The following is a 12,192-nucleotide window of genomic DNA, read 5'->3' on the forward strand; positions in this document are numbered from 1 at the left end:
CTCTTATTTTCTTTTCCTTTTTATCAAATGGTTTTATTTCTGAGTTTATATTTAATAATTTAATTATTAATACTCTTCATAATATTTTTAAGTACATAATTCTTTTCTTAATTTTTTTTAATTTTTTAATTTCTCATTATTTTTCATATATTAATTATCTCAATTGTTATTGTTTTTCCTTTTGAGTATATATTGTGCAATCCATTTTTTTGATATTATTTTATTTTAATTGGCTCTTTGTTTTCGCTTGTTTCTTAATTTTTTTAAAAAATTTTTTTATTGATCTAATTTTAATATTATTTGTAGTTAATTCTTTGATTTTTTTATCTTATTATGTTAATTCTTTTATGTCTTCCCACTTGCATTGCATCTTGTTTATTTATCTTTTCTTTATAATTCATTTGTAGCATATCTTTATATTTTATTTTGTATCATTCCTTAGATATTATAACAATTGCTTGATATTTATTATTTTTCTTACGTGTCATGTAATTTTATTTCTCTTATACATTGTACCATAAAAAAATTCCCCCTCCCCTCTTAATCTATTTTTAATTTTCTTATTATCTATTTTTTGGTCCTCTTCACTTTGAGTCCTGTGGCAATCTATCCCTCCCCTCCCATCACTATCCCTAATCCTCTTTTTAAACTAGTCTTAGTCTGCAACTTATCATCTTATGTCTCTCTTAGCTCTCTTTTCTCCTGAAGATGGATCACAGAGTGATCCGAAACGTTGATACAAAAAATTATCACACAATCTAATCCAGAAAGAAAAACATTATGAAAAGATAATATAAAATTTGACAGAAAATTGAAAAATCTAAATTAAAGCATTAAAAGATTAACCAATTCATTTAGTTAGGCTATTTAAAGAAGGTTGAAAACATGGATAACCATTGCTGGCCTGAAATGGTTGTGGAAGGGGTGCTAAGTCGTAGGAGAAAAACATGGATGAAGCAGAACAACAAATGGATTAACAAGTGGGGCATCAATTTGCAAGAATGTCCTAACACTAATGATGGAATGAAAAGTTATGTGATTGATAAATTTAGTACTGCCATGTAGACAAATCAAATTGGGTGGGAAAAAACATACTATATCAAAGAGTTTAACCTAACAAATGTTCATGGTGAAAAAACAGATCTAGGTGCAGCTATTAAAGGGAAAGCGAGGTTGTTGGTTGCACAATTGAAGACAGAATCACATCATCTTAGATGTGAAACCGGTGGTTGGAAGATACCCAAGGAAACTTGGGAAGAAAGAATTTGCATTATCTGCAATAAGGGAGCAGTGGAAACGGAATGGCATTTCTTCATGGAATGCACAGCTTATGAGGATATTTGTAATCAGTACAAAGATAGTTTGAAGGTTGACAACATGCATCAACTATTTGAAGAAGATATGATTAATAAGACAGCCAGCCTACTAGTTAAGATTAATAGCAGGAGATCTGACATGGAAAAGAGTTTCAAGAGAAATTAAAGATGGTTGCTTTGGTCCCATAAACTGTTTAGTCTCATGAACGTCATTAAAATCATTCATTAATTCAATATAATCACTAGCTTCAAACTTTTTCAAATGGCATCTTTATTAAGAAAGAAACCTTGTTATTGACACAACAGACAGTAGGTACTCATTCCTTACATTTTGGGTTCGCTAACGTAGAATATCATGATTCAAGTATTCCATTCAGCATACAGGGTTACAATGTTGAAGATTTTTTCGCATAACAAAAAAAATCGTAAGAAATTTTGAAAAAATGAAAAAAAATCTAAGACAAATCTGACCGTGATCAAAATCAATGAGATGATATGCTTACAGATATTCACTTCCTCAATTGACCTAACTAAAACATAAAATATACCGAGCATGATGCTTGGCCAAATGTGAATTTCACGTAGAGACACGACGCGCATGGCTTCTCTCCGAACTCATATATTCAACTTGAAATCCTAACATTTTGTTCAAGGCATTTATATATGCACGCACACTAGAGACAACGATATCCATTCCAGCTCCCGTCCCACTGTTCCAATATTAAATGATCAGATATAGGTGAAAAAATAGAAATATATGTTTTTGTATGCTAAAATAGATTTTTCTGAAAAAAACAGAATAACAAAAAAAAAATGTAAACACCTAAACGTCCGTTGAATAGTTGCTCCAGTAAGTGCATGTGTTGAAGAATGTCCTTGCTGTGCTCGTATCACAACCCTTGTAGATGCCAATGCATCAATACCTTCCGTCACAGCATTTAGTGAATACTCCAAAAGAGTGACAGGTACCTGCATTTCATGGTTTCTTGATATTTCCTTCAATCAAGATATATGCCTATCAAGCAAATTTCTTTTCCTTTTGGGATGAAGGAATGAATTCTAGATTGGTGCATTTTTTTACTAGTATTCAATGAATAAATCCTTTCCATAATTCACAGGATTAGAAATCTAGAAGAAATATCGCAGCATCCACACGAGTGCATCCATTAGACTTTCACTATTTTTTCAAAAAACGAACAATTTTTTTGCACTATTAACAAGCAAAAATTATTGCTTTACAAATTATGATTATTCATAAATCATAATCCACTATTCAACACACTACTTTCAATTGACCAAAAGAAAAACTTTGATTCCCGCTCTTTGCCTCTAATGCACAGCTGCAGGTTAGAGCATGTAACAAAGATAATATGCTTCCTATACCATTTTTCTCAATATAATAAGCATGTAAGATGTAAGCATGCATTGACTGGTAACCGTTAAATACAATATGTTAAGAAAAGTAAATACTGGTTGGCATCAGAAACCTGTTAAACTTACAGGTCCCCACGCGATGCATGTTTAAACACAGTTGTACCAAATGCCATGTAAAGATTGTTAAAGTTCCAGTTGTCCATTTGGTGGTTGAACTTTAGGCCATAAAACTAACAGAAATATTTTCCTCCAACTCTATGCACAAAGTCAAACACATCATACAACCAATGGAATTTGAACACATCTTACCAAAATCTCTGATAAATCCAAATCATGTAGATATCTTCGTTTTTCCAACTTCTATTATAAACATTTCATAGTTGGATTTTGAAAAAGATGTCAATATATCATTACCTTCTATAGAAAAAGAAATCCGTTATATACTTGCACCAAACAGAATGATATAGCAAAAAGGAAAAAAAGAATTCAATAATTAACATTCAAGCATATCATGCAATCAGTATATGCTTCATTGATCTTAAGAGAAAAAATAGAAGTTGATATAGAAGAAGATAAGTCTTATGAGCGATCACAAATAGCTAATTCAGCCATACCTCAACAATACTATCAATAGCCTTGTATGCAGCGTCTACAGGACCAGTTCCAACAGCACAAGCAACATGTTCTTCTCCATTTGGACCTAACAGTTTGACAGTCCCTGTGGAAAGTCCCAATGTTCCGCAGGTCACCTGCATTTCAATGTCTCATACTCCTTAAAATTTTGCAATTCATATACTTCAAAATAGTGATAATAGAAGCTGCAGTGTGTCTCACTAGCAAGTATAAGGAATACAATATCACAAATTCCTTGACATAAAATTATCTACCTGCAAGTCAGCAAGTGACCAGATAGCTTGAGGTTGAAATATTTCATCTGACATCAGTGCTTCCAAATCTCCATCAGACAATGACTGCAAACAGAACAAAAATTAAGTAAAATATTCTCTAGTGTTTAATTAGGTTCCAATTCCACTTTAAGCACAGGGGCCAGTATTCAGATCAAAAAAAGAATCTGAGATGGAACCTAAAAATAAAAAAATTAATTCAGGCCAAGGCAAATATAGCTTGTCAAGGAAGCATTATCAATACTAAATTCTAGCAACAAATTTTATAATCACGGCAGACAAAACTGAGTAACGAAAGTCATCTACAGCCATTAGAAAGCATAAAACATGCTCCATGAATGTAACAAACAAGGCAAAGTTTTCAAATATTCTCCAAAGACAAACAATGTTTATGATCAACCTCTCTTCATGACAAAACATCAATTTTGGAGATATTTTTGAAGTTAAAATAGAGCTAGATGTTCAAAAATGCTTGGCAGTTGGCAATGATATTCAATGTGTCATTCAAAAATCAACTACAATCCTGATGCTTGCAAGAAAGAATTTGACTATTTTCTAGCTTGTTATCTCTTCTTAATAATGTACTCTCTTGTGCTTCAAGGTTGAATTTGTTGCTAGCAATTAGTTTTAATAATCAAGAAACGTGCAGCATTTCTCCAAGTTTTTGGGATAGGGTGACACAGTTTAATAGACAATAAGGGGGCCTAAACTAACTTTAAAAAAACGAGCAATTGAAATTATAAAAAGTAAATACAATGCACTGAATTTCCAAAAGACTCCCCACTTTGACTCTTTTCTAGCTAGTTATCTCTTGTTAATAAAGTACTCTCTCGTGCTTGAAGGTTGAATTTGTTGCTAGTGACTGCTTTTAAAAGTCAAGACGCATGCACTATTTCTCCCAGTTTTGGGGATGGGGTGACAAAGTTTCATGAATAATAAAAAAGATCACAATTTTTGTGATGGCAAGGAGGCTAAACTAACTTAATAAAAAACTTGCAATTGAGATCATCAAAAGTAAATAGAATGCACTGAATTTGCAATAACAATCCTCCCCAATTTTAGCTTTTTGGCATCTTTACCATTTTTTTCCTTGAAAAGTTACCTTTCTTATTTTTATGCACCAAATAAAACAGGCTCCCTAGCCCTGGAAAAATGGGACATTCCCCAGAAGTCCCCAAGCCCTCAGGATGTGGGGAAGGACATCTGCACCCCTGGGGGCATGTCCCTATGGACATTGTACATGCAAGAAAGGACCTAGATCTCCCTTCAAATCCAATTCTTGGTGGCTTGATTAAGTAGGTGCCCTTAACAGTATATAACATAACTTGAGAATACAAAATTGGGTCCATCAAATGAAAAAGGACGAGTGAGGAAAAAGTGAAGTGAACCCAAAAATGAATAAACTCAAAATTTACATTTCAAAAAATAAAAATTTCAGATATTTGGGACAATATGCCTCACCATTTACGGATTGATAAATTCATTATTGAACACAATAATCACGGAACTGGGTCATCTCAAAGTAAAACTCAGAAGTATATGACAACTACAGCCTACAAGAATGTCGGCTAACACACATTCAAAATATGAGCATTATACCAATTGCTTTATACAATCATTAAAATCCTTGTTAAAATTTGAGAATTATTGAAGGGGCATGTCATGAGCATATCCATCGAACACAGTATGAAATCTCCTAAGTGTTTCCCTTGGGATTTCTAAACACACAGCCAAACTAAACATTCATCATAAGCAGTCAACACAAAAACAATACGCACACAATCTCAATCCATCACTGCATATTGAAATTGCAAAAGAAATTTAAACTTATCGAGACACATACAATTATTCCCAAACACAAAATACGATCAAAGTCTTGTATATAGCCAGGTCTATAAACTCCCAATACAAACCTAACAATCCATTAATATAGAGGACTGTTTGATATTGACAAGATATAGAGAGACTATGTAAAATATGTGGCATAGCTTGATGTCAGGATTGGCCTTGTGCTTCTTGAGAACCTGCAAAATAGATATAAGGAGAGCTGATCTCCACCTAGATGGCCAGATTGACCAAGATCTTGGAACATTGCTAGAACAAAGCAAAAGATATGTATGCATGTCAACTTCCTTATGTGTTACAAACTTACAAAGGATTCCCAACTAGAAGTGATACTGACCTTTCAGGCATCACTAGAAGCTTTGTCTTGAGAAGTCTATTCTTATATGTGAAAGTAAGATTGCTTGGGATTCAATAGACTAAATGGTTTTCCATTTATATCAATCCAATCAATTAGGATGATGAAGTAGGCTACAGACAAAAGCATAACTATGGCATGAAAAGGTAACAAGACGGTTTTGAAAGCTAATGAAACTATTGGCCTTAGGAAGGATGTAATAAGAAATTAAAGGATCCTAAAATAAAGTTGGCCACCACCGACACTTTTCCCACATTGCCACATTTTGTGACGTTGCCAAGAGATTACCAAGGGGAATAAGTAACAGTTCTCTTAGTTACATGTAAATTTGCCTCATCCAGGTACTTGGCTTACCACTCGTGAAGCAAAGCAAGACAGGTTGAAGAAGACAAACCAATGACATTCAAAGAAATAGAGTAGGGTGCACCCTGAAACAAGATATGAAGAACAGGTGATCAGTCAGCCCTCCCTTTAGCACGCAACCAACTTTCATCCATGAATATGAAAATGCATACGATGGGGCTGCCTCAACTTACTTTATGCAAACCTACCAGCATACAAAAAAGCATCAACTAGCATCTATGGTCACTGGGCATTCAAATACACAAAGAAGAAATCACTTTTGTTTAAAGGGCATAAGTAGACTAGGGCACACTCTCCAAGAAAAGGTGTGAAGAACAAAATGCTTAAAAGAGCACTTCCATTCATCGAGAGACAAAAGATCTCCACGAATGAAGAAAACCCTCTACATATGGATTGCCAAAGAGAGGCAATCTCAACCATTAATCCAATAGGGTGATCCAAAGGTCAAAAAATAAATAGCATGCTAACTCTAAAATAGACATCCATTTTAGGTTACTTGCCTCACGTCTCATAACGGGGAGAGAAAGTTTTGCATTTAATAACCAGGGAAGCCACAATAAATGATAATTTTAGTAATATGCTACCCCTCCAAGAGATTTTAATAAAATGGAATTTTTTAATTGAAAATCCAATGGCAGTGCAAAATTACTACAAGTATACTTACATGAGTGTTAAATTAGGTAAAGAATCAAATCTGTTAAGATAATGATATTTCCATATAGTGATATCATATCTGCCAACATGGTGTATTAGCCCCAACCATGGATGTCACAATGCATAAGGAAGATGGAGGAATGCAACGAATCTACTACTATGCCCCCTAAGAAAAATGCAGATGGGAAGAACTGTGGGGTGAAGAGAGTTACCCCCATGTGAATGCAAAGACAACGTGTATGCGCATGTGCAGTATTGCTCCCAAATGTGGATGTGTCTACACATATGACTAGGAGAGGAACAAAACTGATAGAATGTTGTGTCCACTATGTGATTGACTAGGGAAAAATGTTCATGGAATGGTATGGGTGCAAGAGATGGTTTTGGCCACTGTCAAAGAACATTAGGTGTGCCATATTGTGCCATAGAAGGTGCCCGTTTGGCAATTCTGCTGAAAAGACTATTAGTGGAGTGTGGAAGTGATCTGATCTGATTGTGTATATGTTGTAGGTGCTATTTATGATTATGGTACGTGCAGTTGGAGAGTAGAAGACTATATAACCTCTATTGTAACCAACAAAACTCATGAAAGAGAAGTACATGCACTCTTAAATATAGGTGGGAAAATGAATAGTTTCGGTTGCAAGTGACTATCAAAGAGTGTTTGTAGTATTTCTGAGAGCAGCAGTTCATACAAAGGTGGCAGTTTCAGCCATTGACAAATCTGCAATAGTGAGGTGTGCCAAAAGATGTATGATAGTCAAAGGTGTAAGATGTTCTGGAATGTGTTACAGGAGGAAATAAATATCAAGGTTACTTGAGCTATATCAACAGGTTGTAATTTGGTAAAGGGACATCATGTGGAATGGTTAAATTACTGGCATTGGGAATGAAGGCCCGACTATACCAAAAAAGCAAGATCCTTACCTCTTATCTCCTTATTCTTCTCTTCGTCTTCATTTTGTTCTTTCATTTGATGGGGTTGAATTTGTTTTGTTTAAGTATTCATGTTTGTCCCCTTTGGAACAACTGCACTACCTGATGGTATTGCATAGTCATGAGGGTTGGGCTTGTGCATCTTCTTGGATGCCTACCTTTGTACTGCATCTTTTCCTTTCTCCACCATTTTCCTTGCAATTGAGACATTCTTAGTTTGATTTCCCACCCTTTGTCTTCCTTTGTCAATACTTACATCAGCCCTACTTGACATATCAGCAACCTTATCTCTTGCAGGTACTTGCTTGTTTTTAAAAATTGATATCCACTCTAGACATGCCTTACTGTTGCATCTGTAGGGGCTCATATTTCTTAAGCTGGTGGTGTAGTCCCTTTGTATTTTTGCTTAATAACTTCCCTTAAGTGCTCAAAATCATGAGTAGCAACTCATACTGATTTGAGTTCGTACCATGACCATACTGGAAGATTTGGTCAGTTGCCCCATATTCGAGATATTCAGTAGTTTCCTCCATGGAATCATACTCACTAATCAATCTCATCCTCAAAATGTTGTGTGGTGCCTTCCTCATTGAGGAATTCTTCATTTTTGCTTATTGATACTGCAACTGACAATTAAATTGATCGTGTGGTAGACAACAGCTTTTACATCATACTGAGGTGTCTTGGAAATGTATATTATCCCTTTCCAAAGGAATAGGAGTTTCTTTGTATTGATGCTTTAAGTCCCCTTGCCTGGGAGTCATTTGTCTATTGTGAGGTTGTGATCTCTTGGACCAATCAGTATGATAAAACCTATTATGCAGATGTTGACCTTTACTGAAATGAGTTGCAGCATTGTGAGGTGACAGCCCCTTAACATTCCTTGCTACATTAGATGATAAGTCCCATCAATCTATCCAACTTCTCTTCAGCAGTAAAAGGCTTGCCTGAAATGACTCTATCCGGTTGTGAGATCTTAACATCCAACCTTTTGATATGCTTTCCAAATGCCCTGGTGTTGCTCTTAATGTTTATAGTCATAGCATAGGCCTCACTCAAAGTTTGTGGATTCTTGTCCTTAACGCAACATCCAATTTTGGTATCAAAAGCGCCACCGTATAGGACAAGACACATAAAGTCATTAGGTCTAAGATTCGGTGGTACCTGCTGTAAAAATCGACCATCGTTTCATTTACACCAAATTTGGTCTATCATATGCCCATACTATAATCCAAAAACTCGAATTAACTCTTCCCATGAGTGAATATTGTTGTCTATGAGGCTCTTGTACTGATCATTCTTTTGCACTTTACTCTAAAGACTGCACAAAAAAATTCATCATCACATCCTCATCGTCAATCCTGTACTCATCTATAATATTCATGAAGTGTGTTAAATGTTCTTATTCTGTGACCACATTGTTACCTTGAAATCTTGTTATCTTTCCTCTTATTTCATTTAGAATTGCATTTGAAAAAAATCCGGTATACCAAAGAAATCCTACTAATAGTATCTTTTAGATCCCAAGGGCTGTCTAATGGAAGGGAATCTTTGAGCACGCCTTCTGAACTGAGGTCTCACATTTTGTCTATTATTTTGTTGCTGATTTGGTAACTGATGATTATGAACATGTGAACCATAGTTGATTAGGTTGTTGGGCATTTTAAGCACACTGATTCTGATCTAACTACTAGGCATCTTGAGCTAGTTGTGCTTGTTGCAGCTCAATTTGGGCTTGAATCTCTTGCTGTCTTCACCTAACATGATCATTTAGATCTATCCTATCATCAATCTCTCCATCTCTACACTCATTTTTAGACTGTGTGGCTGTATCTGCATCATGAAACATAGGGTCTTGTTCATGATCAGATCTATGAGAACATATAGGTGTGTTAGGGTGCAAACCCACCCTTGTCAGTCTTAAATGCGGAGGATTAGGCATGTTTGTATTTTGCACGTAAATAGCAAGAGGCAATTCTATTTCCTCCACCCAAATTTGTTTCATATCCAGGAATATTATATTCATACCTAAGATTTCTGTTGCTTCTAATTTATTTATCAATTTAGTCATGAAGCATATGGAATTGATCTTTCAAATCAAGCATCCTATCCCTATTGGAAGTACCAACTTCATTATTTCAAGGAAGAGATCAACTAGACATTCCTTTTTTTCTGACTCCATGTAACATTTTGCCTTCCTCCTAGTGTTGTCATGTCCTTGGATTCATGGGGATCCCTTGAATGTGTTGGTGTTGGAAATAAGCCACACCCGGACCGACGATGGACTGGTCCAAGAGGGGCCAGTAGCTCAGTGGTAGAGCACCCCAGCAGCGTATGGAAGGTCCTAGGTTTGAGTCCTAGCTGGTCAATGTCTCAACATGGTATCAGAGCTAGGTCCAAGCTAGGAGCCCCAAGCACACGAGAGGTGTGGCTTAAGGGGGGGTGTTGGTGTTGGAAATAAGCCACACCCGGACCAACGATGGACTGGTCCAAGAGGGGCCAGTAGCTCAGTGGTAGAGCACTCCAGCAGCGTATGGAAGGTCCTAGGTTCGAGTCCTAGCTGGTCCATGTCTCAACAGAATGACCTCTTCTTTTCCATTTCTAATTTCTTTGATCTATTTGGTAGTTCTAGATTTAGCCTTCGAAAAGGCCAAATTTCCTTTATCAACTGGAGTATCCAAGAAATCAACCAAGAACTGACAACTTCAATGACTGTTATTGGAGTTTTCAAAATAGGAACTACAAAATCACATCCTCGACAATGACGCCATTTTGTTTCGTACCAAAATCATTGCTCACACTTTTATAGGGATCAATCCAATTCAAGGCCAAGGAAATGTCATTCCTGACAGTGGATAGACCAGATTATCAACGAAATGTGAGTAATGTCAGACCAACTACTAAGAGTGGGTATTCTCTCCTTCACTCTAGGCTCAACTAGACTGAGGAAAGTGTGCCTAGAGATAGTCTTTGACAAGATTGAGCACAACTGGAGATATACAAATTGACAAACTACAATAGTATCCAATGCATGCTTGGTCACAAAAGTTGCCACTAGACAACAAACTAACCTACTACTCATATAACATCTATTAATTTCACAGAGACATCATTGCATGACCACAAGATGAGGGTATGCAAAACATTATTCTTTTATGGTAAAATCCTTCAATTTTTCTACAAATGTTTCCCTAGATAAAATACTTAACCATGAAGTGCATACAAACTACTTCCTACTCATAAACAACTAATTACAGATATTATTAATTTTAGGTGCATATGCAATCAAACACTTCTAGGACCAGTGCTTTGTACTAAATTACAAAGTCACAGCCAACCAGAAGACAACATATAGAAATGAGAAAAGAGATATATTATCAATAACTTCACATTCTTAATTATCCCTCTCCAAAATCCAAAAATATCTATGCAATAAGGAAAAGACCATTACAAATGATATTTGCAATGCATTATAGTGCTGCAACATTAACAAACTCTTATTACATTCATATCAACAAATGTGACAAGAGGAAACCCTAAGCTAAGAAAGCTATCACACTTCATCACTTGGAAGTTTCTTAAAGATCCACAAATGTCCAAAGAGGTATTTAGTTACAAATATTTGCTATACATTCGCTATCTCTTAGGAATTTGCAAAATAAATTGCTCAACAAGCGAATAGACATGCAAGAACTGAAACCTAGATCTTGCTCATTGTTGCAATTGACAATCGCGTAGGAATGTGAAATGATGGACCCTAACTAGCTGGCATATATAGTGCTTTGTTAGTTGCCCTACCACTTTGGGAATCAAGGAAGAACTATCAATCATCAATGTGGAATGTAAGGCAAGCTTAAATTCCATGAAATCAACGAGATTGATGGCTTGAACGAGTGAAAGGCCCATTGGTAGCTAAAAGTCATCCACTACATTAATGAATGCATGAGTCATCTTAATCTTCCATCATTTGAAATTGCATGTGAGTCCATGTCCTTAAGATGAATTGTTTATGGGTGGAAAATGCCCATTGGAATAGTTGTGGAATCAAATCTAGTCATTAATGGTGCTCACGTAGATAGGAATCAATAGTACAAAATGCAAGAGTTTCAATATTTTGAGGTTTCAATGGAATCCATACCAAAGATTGAGGATCAAGAATATACCATACCCTCGTGCCCAAAGAAAACAAATAAAGGTACTTTTGCATCACCAACTTCAAAAATATATACAAAGGGAAGGATCAAGAGTTGAGGATTGTAATTATAATGGAATTCATACCTCTAGGTAAGCAAATAAAGATAGATCTGAACTCATGAACTTGTAAAGTAACACAATACAAAATGTCAAGGATCAGGAGTCAAAAATACCAACTCATGCCCAAAGTATCAAATTGTGACTCTTGATCTTCTATAGGTGGTTTCTAGTGTGGTTGCTCGAAGGGAGC

General features: G+C 35.7%; 1 protein-coding gene across 2 annotated transcripts in view; it reads right to left on the reverse strand.

Moving 5' to 3' along the window:
- Window positions 1-1,559: 1,559 nt before the first annotated feature.
- LOC131064879 (2-isopropylmalate synthase A) overlaps window positions 1,560-12,192 on the reverse strand; it is a 112,534-nt gene continuing 101,901 nt past the window's right edge. For both annotated transcript variants that reach the window (XM_057999210.2, XM_057999201.2), the window contains 4 exons: window positions 3,578-3,661; window positions 3,305-3,439; window positions 2,140-2,285; window positions 1,560-2,026 (listed from right to left, as the gene is read on the reverse strand). In XM_057999210.2, the coding sequence (XP_057855193.2) occupies window positions 1,894-2,026; window positions 2,140-2,285; window positions 3,305-3,439; window positions 3,578-3,661 (498 nt within the window). In that variant the 3' untranslated portion in view covers window positions 1,560-1,893. The remainder of the gene's footprint in view (window positions 2,027-2,139; window positions 2,286-3,304; window positions 3,440-3,577; window positions 3,662-12,192) is intronic.

The sequence above is a fragment of the Cryptomeria japonica genome, chromosome 1 (genome assembly GCF_030272615.1).
Source record: "Cryptomeria japonica chromosome 1, Sugi_1.0, whole genome shotgun sequence".
Lineage (NCBI taxonomy): Eukaryota > Viridiplantae > Streptophyta > Pinopsida > Cupressales > Cupressaceae > Cryptomeria > Cryptomeria japonica.